At 36.3% G+C, this 17,957-nt stretch overlaps 1 protein-coding gene across 1 annotated transcript; it reads right to left on the reverse strand.

Moving 5' to 3' along the window:
• Nucleotides 1-259: 259 nt before the first annotated feature.
• Nucleotides 260-13,360, reverse strand: MISO1 (mitochondrial inner membrane subdomain organizer 1). Its single transcript, XM_090271678.1, has 5 exons — nt 13,177-13,360; nt 11,305-11,364; nt 7,228-7,375; nt 3,286-3,446; nt 260-1,026 (listed from the first exon to the last, which is right to left on the reverse strand). Exons 1-5 carry the CDS (start codon nt 13,288-13,290, stop codon nt 637-639), a joined length of 873 nt encoding a protein of 290 aa, XP_090127804.1. The 5' UTR covers nt 13,291-13,360; the 3' UTR covers nt 260-636.
• Nucleotides 13,361-17,957: the final 4,597 nt, after the last annotated feature.

Consider the following 17,957-nt stretch of genomic DNA (forward strand, 5'->3'; position numbering starts at 1 on the left):
GATGTATTTTCATTGTTACAAATTGAACATAATTAAAGCATAGTGATTAATCACAAAAACAATATGTAATTATATATGTGTTTTCCAATGTCTTAGGCGACCCCTGTGAAAGGGTCGTTCAGCTCCCAAAGGGGTTGCGACCCACTGGTTGAGAACCACTGGTCTAAATGAACTTCTCTGGGAGCACTGCCCCAAAATCACAAACAATAAGCAGATGAGAGAAAAGAGTAGCCTCAGACATGAGTTATAAACACTTCCTTTATTATAAATATTAATGATGATAAAACTGGAAGAATGTCCTATTTAAACAAAATTAAATATGGCTGCCCAAAATACCTAAAAATAACACAACCCATAGTTAAACTCTCATCAAATATCAGCACTACATGTATATATCCTCCAACCTGATAAATTTTTGTAGTTTCCTTTTTCCTAAAAGTATACTACATTAATCAAATTTGTTTAAATTATTCTGATATTACCTTTACAGCAACCATCTATTCATTATTTAAATAACACGAGAATATACCTTTGATCATTTTGAGAAATTCCCATTTTAAATCAATGAAAAATATCCATATATTTACATAGTTTACTCCTTGCAGAGTAGGTCACCTTCAGATCTCTAGGGCTATTTCACCATTTCCTACGAAAGTATATACGACTCATAAGTTCTTTGAACTTCAGTATTAAGGAGTTGTCTTTCCAGGTTTCGTAAGTATTTTTAAACTTGTCATAATAACTTTCCTTTTCCACGCTGAAATCTGATCCAATTTTTTTTAAATAACTGTCTTTTTTCCATATTTCTCTCCAGGAGCCTTTGAATTTTTCCAAATAACTTCCTTTTTCAGATTCTTCCTTCCATATTCCTTCTCCTTTTTTTAAGGCTCTTAATTCCGCTTTAAGTAGGTTTCTGTGTATCTTCCAATAGATTTTAGAATCATAATTTAGCCCTTTAACAAGAACAGTTTTGCCAAGGCCTCTTCTCAAAATTTCTTCATTCAGACTCACACTAAAAAATGTACCCTTGAATAAAAAAAAAAATACAAATTAATTAATAAAATTGCTAGTATACCCATAACATCTATTTATTTTATTTTTTGACTTAATCTTTATTTTTTTATTACCATTTAGTCCCCTAATACCCCCCTCCCCCCAGCAATCCCCACTGTTGTCCATGAGTCCTTTATCCTTTCTGCTCAATCTCTCCACCCCCAACCTCCCCTCATCCACCTCCCCCGCTCCCCCATTCCCACCCCCAGCTCCCCCCAACCCCGCCCCCCCAGCCAACAGCTGTCACTATTTAGTTTAAAATCAGTCATTCAGTAACTTTAGTCCTCCACAGAAAAGTCAAAAAGCAAAACTTTCCCCAAGAGCTTAAGACAGCTAATTTGAAATCCAAGAATTTCATTACTAGAAGAGATCCTTACTCGAAGTCAGTTGCCTGTTTTATAACACATTGTCCTCCGCAGCCTCACTGGTCTAACCCAAAGAGGTGTAGAAGCAGTAAAATATACAAGGAGAGGCTTGTTTGTTGTTTGGTGAGGAAATGGATCACAAGAGATAGGCAGAAGTGACAGGAGGCCACAGCAAAAGAAACTCAAAAGTAGGCAAATGCAAAATGAAATGAATCATCATGGAATTGTTAAATCAGGTTCAAAATTCCAGTGTTTAGAAAGGCGCTGGCATGTAAATAAATTTTTTAAAGACTTTCCACAAAATAATTAACATTAAAATAGGCCTGGCCTTGAATCTTCATCATTCATAAAATTTCATTCAAGGAATCCCTCACTTCCTAATGAAACTGGATAAATGGGATTTTTTCCCCACTAATTTACAATGTAAAGAGGATCCAGTTTAGCTATTTCTGCATTCCTTGTGGGATTTTAATAAGTTATTAATAATTTCATAGCTTCATTAGATAAGTAATTTACAGTTAAATTCTAAAAATCTGAAAAATCCAGGTTTAAAGCAGGAGATATTTTCTAGGACTCTCTAAAGAAAAAAGTAACCTTTTCCTTCTTTAAACGTAAAAACTTTTGGTATATGATGCTCAAGAGTTAATAAATATAGTTTTTAAATGTTTATCATATTTTTCTCAATCATTTACATTTTAAGAGCTCATTCCCTTAAATCAAAATCAGGATAATTAAAATTCAATCACACATTAATAAAATTCAACAGATACAAATTAGCACAATACACATATTGCATAGTTTGGTCCCTGCTAGGAAGCAACATAAGTTAAATATACGCGGTGAAATCTGGGCTCAGGAGCCAGGAAGAGCTGGGCTTGAGTACAGGCCCCTCCACTTGGTTATCCTGAGTCCCATATGTAAATGGGAATAAAAACAGTGACTCCATAGGGTGGTTTGAGGATAAATAAAATATGCTCCTCAACTTAACAGAAGATAGTATTTTTGAAAAGTCTCTGGAGTCTTTATATAATTTTGTATCATTAATTTTAAATGTAAATTTCTTTGGATAATTCTTGTTTTGATAGAAATGAATATGATCTGGACATGCAAAAAATAATGGATTCCATTAGGTTTTCTATTAATAATTCAAAAACTTAAAAATTAAAATGGTAATCATTCCAATCACTTAAATATAAGGTTATTTTTTTCTTCAAAGTATTCTTGTTTATTATGTAATAAGGGATTTTAAAAATAAGAAAAATACTCTTAATTCTGTCATAATATTTAAACTATTTAATTTTTTTATATTCTTTTTTCAGTAATCATCCACTAAAAATCTGGGTAGGGCACATCCAAGGACTCAGCACAGGGACATGGCAGCACCAGGAGCACAGGTGAAGCTCTGGGCATCCCCAGTTACACCATGGCTATGGCCAATCAAAAAGGTAAGAAAACTCTGAGGCAGTGTTTTCAGATGAGTGACTACTGATCATAAATAGTATTTAAATACTCTCAACTTTAGAGTTCAAAGACCGAGCAATATTTACCTTCAGAAAATACCCTTGCTTTTTGTAGTTTCCAGTTGACAAACAGCATTCAACAAGAGTTTTCTAATGAGTGTGATATCATATTCTCATGACATAAATAAATGTGCAGATCCTCCTTAAATTAGCAATGTCCAGTCATTAACTATATTCCCTTTTTCTTAATTTTCTACCTGGTTCTCTAAACATAATCACTAAGAATAGCAGTTTCAAAAGGCAAAAAAATATTCAGTCTCATCATACATCCAGGGTTCTCATTAATGACATATTTATGTATAAGTAAAAAAATAAAATATTGCTCGTTATTCCTTCATACTACTTACCTTATTTACTAAAAGGTAGCAAAAGAGTGCTGAGTTCTCCTTTCCAAGAAGTTGGAACCAAAGCAGTTGGGAGGGTTTTAGTTCTTTTTCTAACCATATCTTCCCATTTTCAGTGAGCTCTACTCCAGCCAGCTTAACCAGCAAAACGCCACGTGGCTTCTCTAAAAACGTCAGGCAGAAAAGACTGTAGCTTTAATACCAGGCTGTGAATGCAAATTACAAAATCATTTAAATCCCCCAAAACCAACTGAATATATTATATTTATTTATAAATACTCAGATTCTCTAGATGTAAGTCTATTTATTTCTATAATCAAGTTTTCTCAGAAAACAATACAGGTAGCCCTGGCTGGTGTGGCTCAGTGGCTTGAGTGCCAGTCTGTAAACCAAAGGGTCATGGATCGATTCCCAGCCAGGGCACACGCCTGGGCTGCGGGCTGGGTTTCCAGTTGGGGGCCTACAAGGGGCAACCAATTGATGTATCTCTCACATATTGATATTTCTCTTCCTTTTTCCTCCCTCCTTACCCCTCCCTCTAAAAATAAATAAAATTTTAAAAATAAAAAATGTTAGAACAAGTATATAACAGGTAGAATAATTTCAAAAACCCATTTCAGTAAGCTCTACAACAGGATGTGAGGTTTAACCAATTTTTCTTTTTTAAACAAAACCTTCCAATTATTCTTTTATATATATATACACACACACATATTATATATATACACACATATACACACACATACACACACATTATATATACATACACACACATATACACATACATTATATATATCCATACACATATATACACACATACACATAAATCTATAGATGTATACTTTAATAATATAGGATCTTACTACCAATTAAACTGTATAAACTGTTTTCCACTTAACTTATTGAAGATATCTTCTCATTTTAATAAATATTGATTTACACCAACATTTTTTTTTATATATGTCACAAAACTGACTTCCAGGCACAATTTTATCAATTTATATTCAAAGTAGCATAGCATTAAAGCTGTTTACCCAAACCCTTGATAAAATTTTAACAAATTTAACTTTAATAGTAATAGGATTTTATTTTAGAAAAAGCTTATGACTTTTCAAAATGGCATATGGCTGACAAAAAATGTTTTTCATGTCTTTTTTTTTAAAAGAAAGTACACATTTAACATTTGTTGGGACTATTTACAAGTAGCTGAAGCTATGAAGTTAAGTTTATCTAATCTTTAGAAAAAAAAATAATACTTGAGTTCAAGAAGATATCCTAAAACTCTGCTATAATATTATTTGGTAACAGGAAAGCATTTTTTTTAGGACATGGGCTTCTTTAAACTTGTGCTAAGGTTTTAATTAGAGAAGTATCAAAAGGTGTAAGTAGGAAGATTATGCTGAGCAAAAACTGTGATGTTGTAAATACACACATTAGCTGAGGCAAAACACATAATAAAAATTAGATACATTCTTATCATTAGTACATACAAAGCTAAGAGAAGACTGAAGATTCTGAGCTCTCTCTCCAATCCTTTAATGTTGCCATCAATACCAACTGACTTCCAATAAAACATGCTCTCGTTTTTGAGACCAAAGCTTTTGGGACCAACAATGAATCTACTTCAATGCTATCAACCTTGAATATTAATGCCCTTACACAATACAATATACAGATCACATATCATAGAAATGTACACTTGAACCCTATATAATTTTATTAATCAATGTCACCCCAATAAATTTAATTTAAAAAAAAAGTATTAATGGCCTAATTCTTCATTTGACAGGTCATTGAATTCTTTTAAAATTAGCAAATTCTCCCATTTGAGCATTTAAAATATGATATGGTCAATAAGATTTTAAAGATACACCTTTCAGGAACAAATCTACTTAAAACGGTAATATTCATATATTTTCACCAAAACAATTGATCTTTTTTGAACAATTAGATGCCAGTCCTAAAAGTTTACAATTTCTAATTTCAGCTTAGTTTCTGTAATATAAATCCCTCTATCTTCCTAGCCCTTCCACAAGTCTTTTATGCATACCTTAAAAAAGCCTAATTCATACTGGATGGGATGTAATTCATACATAGAGGATGCTGAAAGCTTATGAGAAAGCAACACAGGCCCAAGATCACTCTGAGGAAAGGGTGGGGCTTGGGTTTTATACAACAAACAGAGAAGCAGGGGAAGAAGCAGGGCCAGAGCATGTCAAGGGAAGGGAGGACCACATGTACCCGGGAAACCCTGCAGACGTGGATACTGAAGTACATCACCACTGAAGAATTTGTTGTATTTCTACTCCATCAGGTGGGCAGAAAACTTGGTGGCTAAAAAGTATTAACGTTTAAAAAAAAAAAAAAAAAAGTACATGATACAAAATTCCCCTACATTTTTATATAAGTAGATTCATGACAACGAACAACTTCATGAGAAGGTAGAGGACTTATGAAGTGTAAACCCTGCTTAGAGCTGAAATGGCCAACAAATAAACACCCTGGGTAATCTCTCTCTAGGGAACAACAGTCATTCAAATTGTGTACGTTCTGCTTCATTTGTTTGAAAATAATCTATCATGTCAGGTATGTTTGGGGTAAAATTTCAATCTCATTAATTTGCAGTCATATTGAATACAGTAATACTCATTCTAGGGTGAAACCGCCCCCCCCTTTTAAAAAACATTTTACTTATTTATTTTTAGAGGGGGAGGGGTGGGGAGGGAGAAAGGGAGAGAAGCATCTACTCCAGAAACATCAGTCGGTTGCCTCTTCCACACACCCTGACTGGGGACCAAATCTGCAACCCAGGCATGTGCTTCACGAACCAGTGACCTTTCGTTTTGTGGGACGATGCCCAACCCACTGAGCCATACCAGTCAGGGCAAGAACCCTTTTCTCCAAAAAATTAAAATAATATAGAGAACATCTTTAAATATAATTAAATTAATTCATTTGACAAATTTTACAAAGTCTATATTGGCTACCAATTATTTTTCTAGGGACCATGAATAAGGAAAAGAATGAAGAAGGTCCCTGCCCAACAGCGGCTCAGTTTAGTGCGAGGATATAAACCTCAATACACGATTACAGGAAAATCAATTTGGGCACTATAATTGCATTGTGTAAAATTGCTTGGCAGTTAGGCAAAACTCCACAGAAGAATTGACATGTGAGCTGGATACTTGAATCAACTGGAGTTCACTAGGAGCAAAGTGTGTGCCCAGGGGCATGAGAAGACATGTAAGCAGCAGGAAGGTCTGTGTGACTGGGGTCTTTGACATGAAACAGGGAGAAGTGGGAATTGCAGCAGGAAAGAACCAGCCCCTGCCCAGCTCTCCAATCTCCTTTGGTGCCTCTTGTCCTCTTCTTCCCAGTACCCCAACCACAGGCCTCTTCACAGGGCTTATAAAAAGAGCCAAGCCCATTCCTGTGCATGCTCTCTCATTCTTCAGGTCTCTGGTTAAATAGCTACTCCTCACTGAGGCTTTCTCTAACCACTTTAGAGATATAGGTTCCCCCTCCATGTGACCCCCAATAATTCATATCCTAGCACCCTGCTCCTTTCTTCACAGATTTTAGAACTATTGATTTGCTTGTTGTTCTATCTTCTACCTAGACTGTAAGCTCCAAGGGGTAGCGTGGTCTTGTCTTTTTCATTCATCACCGTATAGATAATATAGGGCCTAGAACATAATAGGTCCTCAATATTTGCAGAATGAATACTTGAATGCCTGAATGAAATAATGAGTGATTAAAAAAATTTTAAAAGGAGGGAAGGAACAGAGAAAACCTGGAGCTAAATCAAATAGTTCCTTGTATGTAAGGCCAAGAGCTTGAAGTTATTAGAAATTAAAATGACATTTTTTGCTATTTTATAAATGACTTCTAATAAAGGAACACTAAAATAGTTATTTAGTTTTATTATACTCGCACCTTACTTACTTCTCCATGAAGATATGATAGGTAAAGTAATAGGTATATGTTCAATTTCTAAACCATCCTCAGTTATTCGGCGTAATCTTCCACGTAATTTAACATTCTTTCTTATAAATTCTACTGGAATATCTGAAGAACTTGTAAATTTTGATGTCTGATGATTTATAAGGAGAAAAATACAACACTTTATTATTATTTTCACTTTAAAATTAAGTGTGTCAAGTTGTTATTTAAACATTTAAGAAGACAACCATTGAAAAATTTTTATTTGTTCTAAATTTTATATTAATATTTTAATATGGTTTAAACAAAAGTGTTTCTAAGAACATTCTTTATAAGCTGCCAGGTACCAAATTGGGGGTTGGGGTGGGGGAATGGTGGAAAGAAGGGGAAGGGATTAATCAAAGAACATGTATAAATGACCCACAGACATGGACAACTTGGTGGGGACTGACTGTGGGAGCGGGGGGTGGGCTGGGTGGAGGAGGGCAAAGAGGGAAAAATTGGGACAATTGTAAAATAATAAACAAGAATAATAAAAAGTAAAAATAAACAAAAAGAATGTTCTTTAGAAATCTTTGTCTCTATTTTACTATTTCAAGCTACCATACAGAGCACATTAAACAGACTCCTAACTTCTAAAAGCTAATATCCTCAAAATATGACACAATTCATCAAAAAGAAATGAGTATAATGAGGATAGATCTGTACTGGACACACAGAAATCTGGTTAAACAGTTACTATCCTGTTCCATACATGTGCAATCTATTCATGCAGGTACTGCCAGGAAAACCTAAACAAAGCTGAGTCAAATTAAATTAGAACTCTTAATCAACAAGACTTTACTTGTTATCTTGTAGGAGAAAAGGGACCAAGAAAAAAGTCAACATTAGAAATGTAATTAAGCACCTAATACCTAATGCCCTAGAGTTAGTCAGCATTTTATAACTATGTCTTTCACATTACCAATACTACAAGGACACAGGGATGGGCTTCACTCATCACCATGGCTATGTGAGAACTCCACATACGCAGGATAAATTAGTACCAAACTTCCTAAGACAGTAAAGTTGAACTAAACATTACAAAAAAAAAAAAAAAATCCACACAAGAAAAATATTGTAGCAGACAAATCCAGAATGTGGACCATTCAATGGGACAAACAACTTGTTTGCTCTAACAAATCAATGGCTGGGGGGTTGGGGAAGTGGGGACAGAAATAGAAAGATTGTTATAAAATAAATGAGAGATATAAAAAAAAAGTACAATATCCAGACCATTTGAGTCTTGATTTGCATAAATCATCTATTTAAACAAGACATCACTGAGACAATCAAGGAAATTTTAATATGGACTGGGTCTAAAATACTAAGGGATCATTAATTATATTATGTTTATAATGTTATAGGACAAATTGGCATTATGATCCTCTTGATGCAATACAATAGGAAGTACACACCACTTTCTTGTTCACACTAAATCTGAGAAGGAAACACAAACCTAGAGTGTGGGACATTCTACAAGACAACTGGCTTGGACTCTTCAAAAATGACAATGTCACGTTAAGACATAAATTAAAAATAGAAGTGAAAATTTTCTTGATTAAAGAAGACTAAAGAGACATGACAACTAAATACAATGCATGATCCTTGATGCAATCTTTAATTGGAAAAAAAAGCAGCTACAAAGGTTATTTTACAAAAGTAAATCTGAATATGAACTGTATCTTAGATCATATTACTGCAAAAAAATGTTAAATTTATTAAGTGGGATTAATATTAATGTGGTTATTCAGGAACATATTCTTGTTTTAGGAAGTATGCTATGAAGTATTCATGGGGCAAGTTTCCTGATGTTTGCAACTTGCTTTCAAATGGTTTCACACAGGGAAAAAGAGAAAGCACAACTGTGACAAATGTGTACAACTGTGCCAAATGTTCACAACTGGTGAAGCTAGATAAAAAGCAGGTGTTACAAACTATTTCTAAAGAAAACGTTGTGGGGAGGATTCTGGATCTACTGTCAGCATTCAAGAATGTGGCACCAAAACAAACAAAAACAAAACAAGACAAAGGATGTAAATAAAAGAGGAGAAATCCTGAATGAAGAGTTTAAGTGAATCACCTGACAAAAGCTGTTTATGAAAAATCTGTGGGAAAAAGAGAAATATAAGCTAATGTCCACATAGATGACTCCCAACATGGCTTTGTGACGTCACAAAGGTGGCATTGATGAGTTCACCAACGTCACTGGGAGTGCGTACTCTTACTCTAGGCGTAAGCCTTGAGTCTCTAACCTGGATCCTTTCCAGGTTAAGATGATCACGACTGACCTGAATGTGAACATAAGGATGAAACATCAGCATGGTCTGATGCTTGGAATGGTATGAACACTAAAAAAGTCAGAGTTAATATTTAAAAAGATCTTGACAACAAGAATGACAGGCTAGCCCTGGCAGGTGTGGCTTAGTGGATTGAGTACTGGCTCTCGAACTGAAAGTTTTCCAGTTCAGTACCCAGTCAGGGCACATGCCTGGGTTGCAGGCCAGGTGCAAAGAATTGATATGAAAGGCAAAGAACTGATGTTCCTCTTCCTCTCTCCCTCCCTTTCCCTCTCTAAAAATAAATAAATAAAATCTTAAAAATAAAAAGAATGATAGGCTAAAATGTAAAAGTCTTCTCCTGTACTATACCCAAAACTAATGGATAGAAGAGAATAAACTAATAATAGCATATATAAGAAATAAATTAGAAGTTTTAGTTAACTGTGAACTCAAAATGAGTGAATGTGTGACAAAGCTACCAAAAAAAAAAAAAAAAAAAAGGACAAACTCCCTCCAGCTTTCGTGCTGCACTTCACCAAACTGATTTAAGTATATTTTTAAGGGCTACCAAGAGAAATGATCCCTCCACACTATTTTTACTCAAACTCTTAAATAGATCATTTAATATTTTGAGAATTTAGAAACCTTCAAAATGCAAGGAATATATATATATTTAAGATATAGAAAGAAAAAAGTAGGATAAAAAGAAGTAGGAACTTCTTAGAAGTTCAAGTCATATATATTACACTAAAAATAGTATAATATATATAAAATAAACATATACTTATGTTAAATAAATTATTTACAAAATCATGGAGTTGTAAGAAAGGACCTATTAGCTCTAAGGTTAAAAATAAGTTTGAAACATTTATTTAAAAAGAAGATAAAAGTGCTGCCATGCAGTCAGGGGGAAAAGGTAACAGTTGGAAAAGACGTAGTATAGTAATACTTGTAGTCAATCTATGATAATATGAAACAATAAGAGATAATAAATGTAGGAAATAAATATATGCAGAAGCAATAAGTCCATGCCAGATTGTTACACTAAAATTACATCCTATGGCAAGTACAGTTATAAAAAAAAACTTGTAAATTTTGAGATAGCAAATAAATTTCCACAATGTTTATTATTAAAACACTACTGAAAGTGCAAAAAAAAAATATGGTAACTGAAGCATAATTATTTTCTTACACTGTACATCTTGCTTTATTCATTGAACAACAGATCTTAAAGACTGTTGCAAATCAGAGAAAGCATAAATTATCCAGTGCAAAGTAATTCAACTGTGATCTAAATCTAAAACCACTATAGAAAAGTTTTGAGATACTCCACAATGTCTGAAAGGCAAATGTAGTGATTATACCATTCTAGCAAACTAAATCTTTTCAGATCCTTTTTTAAGCAAAAAGAAAGCAATGATGGGAATACAGGCTGTGCAATTACTTCCCATAAAATACAGTGGATGTGTGACTGTTAAAACAAGATCCAAGAGCGCTGGCTAGTGCAGCTCAGTGGATCGATCTTTCTCTCCCACAACGATGTTTCTCTCCCTTTCTATCTCCCTCCCTTCCCATCTTTAAAAATAAATAAATAAATAAATAAAAAAACAAAAAAATAAAAAAACCAAGATCTCAATTGTTTATTGTTTTAAAATACTAATATGAATAACAAAATGCTACACAACTTGAGATGAAAACTGTCCTAAGAGAGAAAAAAATTAACCGTTTCTCACAATGCTTGTTCATTTTTTTAACTTACCAGTCGAACACTTCTTAGAAGTAACATTATTCCAGCTATGGCCATTACGGTGCTGATGTTCTTCAGAAAGAGATTTAATGATTAATTCTAATTATTATTCACAAGAGTGAAAGTATTAATTAGAAGGGGGGAAAAGGCTATCTTCCTATATCTAACTGTCCAAATAAGGCACATGCGTCAAATGAAGGCCTACTTATTCCAAAAAAACTTTAACTGCCCACCTACCTATTAATCTTCCCCCTTTTCTCCCAAACAATCTGGTATGCACAGTAATTATTCTTTAAAAGCAAGAATAAGTTTAATGCTTCCTGTGCAATGACCAGAGTAACACACATAATCCTGGGTCTGCAGTGGGAATTTAAGTATTTGGTATATAAACGCGATCACCAAAACGTTAAAATACAGCACCTTGGGAAATACATGTGGGTAAGTAGTTGTGAAACACTTAGTGATGTTTTTATAGTGCTTCATTTAAACTGAAATAGACCTAAAGTAGTTTAATTAAAAAATAAGAACCCTGCAACTCCCTAAACAGAAGTGAGAATCTGACATGCTTCTCTTAAACAAATGCAACTAGGTATTACAAAAAAAATGAATTGAAAGCATACATGGGATACATTCTGTGATGGGTTATTTGCAATAATATATCCCTGAACTAACTTAAATATTGTTTCCTCTCCCAATCCTACTGAAGTCATTTTCCCAACTTAAAATAATCCTCGTATCTCTTCCTGCTTACCTGAAAGACTGGAGGCCTGGTCAATGAACACACATATACCTACCTCCACTCATTAATGCAGTAAATATTTACCTAGCACTTAATAAGCGGCAAGTAGGACTTTAAGGACTGAAGCTGCACTCCTGAGTGAAGACAGACATGGCCCTAGCCAACCTCTGTGCTTCTGGGGCTGCAGAGTATTTGCAAGGCTGCTGAACCTATCCAAATTCTCAGCAGAATTCAATCGTTAATCATTCCTTCTGAAAATATCCTTTTTACTTAGCTTTTTAGGACACCTGGTTTTCCTCCTCCTCCCTCACTGTTCCTTCCTAATCTTTGCTGACATCTTTCTTTTCACTCCCCAATTTCTAGATGTTGGAGTCTCGCAAGTCTCAATTCGAAACTAGAACTTCTTCAATTTTCCTGAGTGGCTCCAAGATGTCATCGAAGCTTTAAATACTTCTTCAGGCACATGCAGCTCATTCCCAAATGTATAGTTCCGTTCTGATCTCCATTCAACATGAGACTCCTATATCCAGCTGCCTAGAACATCTCCAACTGCCTTTAGAAGTCTAATGACCATGTTCAAGTCCACACAGCTCTATTTAGAAGTCTTAATAGGCATCCTCAAGTTCACTGTCCAAAAAGTTCTCCAGATTTTCCTAACAGAACATTTACCCCAACTACCCCATATCAGCAACTTCTGCCAACGTCTATCTACGCAGGGGGCAGCCCCGCATAACTCCTCCATTTCTTTGCACCCCACAACCACTTCATTCACACCATCACCACCGGGGTCTTAGCCACAATCCTCTCTAGCCTAGTCGTCTCAAGTGTCCCTCTCCTGCTTGAACTTGAGTGGCTTCTTACTTCACTTAAAAATAAAAACAAAAACAAAACCTCTTCTCTCCCCAGGCCGACAGGGCCTATGTGCACAGCCCTCCGCAACTGCTCTAAAGGACCCGCGGGCGCCCGCTCTCCGGGGAGTCCCGAGACCCAGCCCAGAGGCAGCAGAAGGTGGGCAGCCTGGCCTCCCCAGCCCGCCTCGCCCGCCCCTCGCCGCCTCGCTCACGAGCCCCTGGTGCTGTGGCCTCCGAGCCTGCTGCCCCCCGGCACGGCGCCCACCACCTGCCCGACCGGCGGGGTTGCGATACCCGGACGAGTCGCAGGTGGTCATCCGCCCACTGCGACACCCGCGACACCACATTGGGGGCCGCTCCATCTTGGTCGGCCGACGACGAGGACCCGGACGCGTGCCGCCCAGCCATGTCTCCGGCCGCCCGAGAGCTCGCGCCGCGCTCCACGGGCGGCCGGTAGGGGTCGCTGCGCTCCCCCGGCGGACGGCGGAGATCCGCGATCCTCCGGCTGTTCGGGGCGCCGCGCGCTGGGAGTGGCCGGACGACTGACTGGCTATTCCTTCCTTCCGTCGCCTGTGGGCCGGCCTCCCAACCCGTTATGAGAGACTGTAGCAGTGACTTCTCCGCACTTCGCAGCGTTTTAGCGTGGATGGTTCCTATAGGACAGGGGTGGGGACTGAAGGATTCTCGACTACGGTAGTGCGAAGGTGATCAATTTGTGATTTCGGTTAACCCAGCCGCAGTATGAGTTTCGCGGGTGCCATGCAAGAAAGGAAATTGAAATTCATTCCTCCACTTACAGCAATAATTCTTTGAGCTCATTGAGATGACCAAGCCACTGAATCGTGTCCTGTTCACCTGCCCTCTCTGGTCTTCAGTTCCCATCTTACCCAGCTTAGTCTCTGTTTCAGCGTTATAATCACTCCCTTGAAAATAGTCTCAACTCCAATTCCCCGGCCTTCTTTGCACTTGCCTGGCAAAACCCCGAACAGTTGGAGTCCAGTATGGAGAAATCTTCAGCTTTTTCATGATAACCTGCAAATGTAGACTTTTACATGAAATCACCCTGTTTTGAAATTAAAGTGAAATACTTGCAAAACACTGTGCTGGGCATAGAATATGTGTTAAGGCACTACAGACTTTCTGTGTATTATTTCTGCTTTAATGGCTTTCCATTATGTTTCAAGTAATGTCAAAATTATTTAGGCTCGTGAACAAGGTACTGCGTAATTGAGACCATAGCTATCTAAGCTTTTTTTCCTATTCCCTACTTCATTCGTGACGCCTCAAGCACACTGAAAGCATACTGACCTTTATGTTATTCACACATGCCAAATTCATCCCCCTTACAGCCTTTGCCTTTACTGTTCCCTCTGCTTAGAACGCTCTGGTCTCTCCGCCCCTTTATTCTCTCCACTCCACCACCATCATGCCGGCTCTTTATCCTTCGTTTAAGTATCATATCCACATAGAGAGCTTTTCTGAACACTCGATCTCAAGTAGATCCTCTCCATAGACAACATAAAATTTAATTTGTAATTTTATGGACTGACAGGCTTTTTTTTTTTTTTTTTCTTTAATTCCCTTCCTTCCTTCCTAGTTTGTAGGTCAGGGACTTTGTCTCTTATCATGTCTGTATCTATGCTTGAATAGCCAGAACCGAGAAAAGTTCCTGATACATAAAAGAATCTTATTAAATATTAGCTGAATGAGAGATATTCTCTTCAATTCCCTATATGGCAAAACTTCTACCTATCCTTCCTCCTCCTGTTTTGTCTACCTCCTCCTCCCCTCCACTTCCTTCCATTTCCTTCCAGACCAATTCAGTCCTAAAGTCTTTAGGGAGAGCAGAACTAGTAATTACAATTCACATGAAGAATTAAAGAGTACCAAAGTAATTACATAATAAAATATAAAATGCTGCATAAATGTATTTTTGTTTATAACTCTTTGCTTCTCCTGTATGATTTCGAAGACAACTAGATAAAACAAAAATCATAAAATGGCGTTGACGGGCTAATAATGTACAAAGATATAGTTTGTATGGCAATAATAGCACAAAGGAGGGAGGAGGGAACAGGACTATATTGGACAAAGTTTTTGTATACTATTCAAATTGACTTGTGCACTTTACATTAATTATACCTTGATATTTGTTTTTTGAAATAGGTGTTGGGAGGCTTTTGGATAGTAGAAATAAGGAACCCTGGAACCTCAAGCCAGTTATCAGGCAGTGATCAATAAATGCAATATAGCTAGGACTTACATCTAGAACATAGTTTGGGCTACATGCAGGATCTAACATAGCTCTACTGAGATTAGCGACCTACACTGCCCCTTACTTCAGAAGCGAATCCCTATAAATATTATTAACCTATCTCCAACAACTCAATGTCTGCCTAACTGTGTACAGTACTTCTTATTTTCCTTCCACTACCAACACACTCTGCATCTCACACTCTTTTTTTGACTTCCTGAAAAACTATCATTGGTCCAGGCATTGCCATCCATATCAAGCAAAGTTTTCATGCCGAGACACCTAATGGACTGAGAGCTGGTCTACAAATTGTTGTGTCAGGGACTCACTCCTCTAGCACAATCAGCAGGAGTGACATGGTTAAGTGTTCAAAAATGGCCACTTGTGCTTAAAGATAGAATTGCTTTGCTAAGCTCAGGGCTCTGAGCATGGCATTTGCCCTCAGAAGAGGCTGTGGATAGCATGTAAAAGAAAACCGCCTCTCCCCAGAATTCTCCTAAACAAAGTTATTCTTTGCCTCCTCTTTCTTTCATTGCCCTTTCTTTGCTGAGTAAATTATGAACCTCTAAAGTAGAAAGACATGTCAAGAAATTTTCATTGCAGGCAGGAAAGATAATAAATTTGTTAAATCAAGTAAGAATCAAAGACTATAAGAAACTCACCAATATATTAAGGATAACATATAAATATATGCCTATAATGATATAAAGCTTGTAATCTTTATATCATTAAGTTCAAAATTAAATATTCTTACAGGATTGTCCTATTTGTAGTCCATTACTCTGCCATTCCACTCTATCATGCAATAAGCCTAATTTAGGAGGGTCTGATTTATTCACATAAACCTTCCAAAAAAATTTTTTTGCCTCAATTCACACCTCACTACTGAAATACTAGATTTATTATTTCTTCTACCCACAGGTGTTGACATTATTATTATTATTACCTTAAGTTAAATTACTTGAATAATTTGCCCCATTTAGACCAGGAGAAAATATTAAAAAGAGACATCACTTAAGACTGAACTCTGGGTTCTAAGACCCAGGTTTTCATTATTCCAAGCCTTTAACCATAATATAAACCCTCCAAAACATCTGTATTAAAGAGATTACAACTTTAAGAAACATCAGATAAAACATGTTTGTTAAGTTATATTTATTCATACTGTACTGAAAGTACACACTAAGTTTCTGGAGCAAATATAGATTTAATTATTAATTACTTCTAATAATCACATTTGTTCCACACACTTCAATGCTTCACTGATGAGAACCAGGTCCATTAACAGTTTACCAGAGCCTATATATACTGGGGTTTGTAATGTAGGTGAGGAACCCTAAATACAAATAGGAATATGGGTGACTCCATAGGACAGCTGTACCAAAGCTCTCCTTTTTTCCAGAGAAAGTAAATCTTAATTCCTTAGTGTAAACAAATTTTCCTTGGGAAGAATCTTGGGTTCTTCCCCCTTGGAAGGTTAATATGTCTTCAGGAGGGAAGACAAACTTATGTCTCCAGATTTATGGCCATGGTCCCAAGTCTCATTTCCCTTGAAAATGTGCATACTAGAAAAGCAAATACCCCTGTTATACACCAAATTGTGTCCCTCCAAAATTGGTATGTTACGGCCCTAAACTCCAATGTCACTGTGTTTGGAGACAGGACTTTTACGGAGGTAATTAAGGTTAAATTAAGTCATAAGGATGGGGCCCTCATTCTATAGAACTGGTGTCCTTACAAGACGAAAACCACCAGGGATGTGTGTGCACAAAGAAAGGTCATGTGAAGACACAGCAAAAAGGTGGCATTCCCCAAACCAAGGAAAGATCTCAGGAAATACTAAACCTGCTGCCACCTTGATTTTGGACCTTTAGCCTCCAGAATTGTGAAAACATAAATTTGCATTGCTTAAGCCGCCCAGTCTGTAGTATTTTGTTATGGCAACCCTAGCAAACTAACATACTCTGGATGGTTTCTCACTATCCAGTCACAAATTAACTTTGAGGGCTTCTCTTTCAGCACAGGTCCCAAGTTTCAGTAAAAGTGGTTCAGAAAGCTCTAATGGTGAACAAAAATACTTTCTCTACAGTCCCAAAATGTCCTTTAATGAAATTCTTCAAAATTATAACTACCAAAGCCAATAAAAAACTAAAAAGCAAGAGGTTTTATAAGTTTCCCAGTGAAATTTTTATAATCCCAAACTATCCATATATCATCTCATCCTAAAGGAAAAGTGTCGTGGCTCCACTTACTCTTCTTTTTGCCCAGGTTACTAGAAGATACAACCAATAACTCAGTCTGTCCTTATAAAAAAAGAAAAAGAAAGGTTCGGTGGTAAGTGTACATGACTTGAAATTACTGTCTAATGCCAATCTAGTATAATTTTAACATCAATGATACAAAGGTAAATTTGGCTACTATTTATTAAAGAGAATATTTCATTTAATGTTTGATGTTTTTAGAGTTCAATTGCAAAGCAGTCATTTTGAGCATCTAAGTAATGCTTTATGTAAAATCTGGAGAATTTATTTCAAATATCTCCAAATAAATATTTAAACATTGCATAAATACCAAGCTTTATCATATTTTTAAAATTAACCAAGTGAACATTTCACATATACTAAAAACGCTTAAATAATGCTCAGTATCAAAGCTAATGCTAGATCTTCCAAAAATTATAGTAATAGAAATTATGTGCTATGCATTTTTAATTCAAAACTGTACATAGGTCCAATGATTTCATAAAAGACCTCAACAATGACAGCTTTCAACACTGAAGTTTTTTTTTTCAATTTTATACTAATTTTTACAAAGGAAGAAT

This window comes from Furipterus horrens, unplaced genomic scaffold, assembly GCF_987537825.1.
Source record: "Furipterus horrens unplaced genomic scaffold, mFurHor1.1.pri manual_scaffold_1, whole genome shotgun sequence".
In the NCBI taxonomy this organism is placed as follows: domain Eukaryota; kingdom Metazoa; phylum Chordata; class Mammalia; order Chiroptera; family Furipteridae; genus Furipterus; species Furipterus horrens.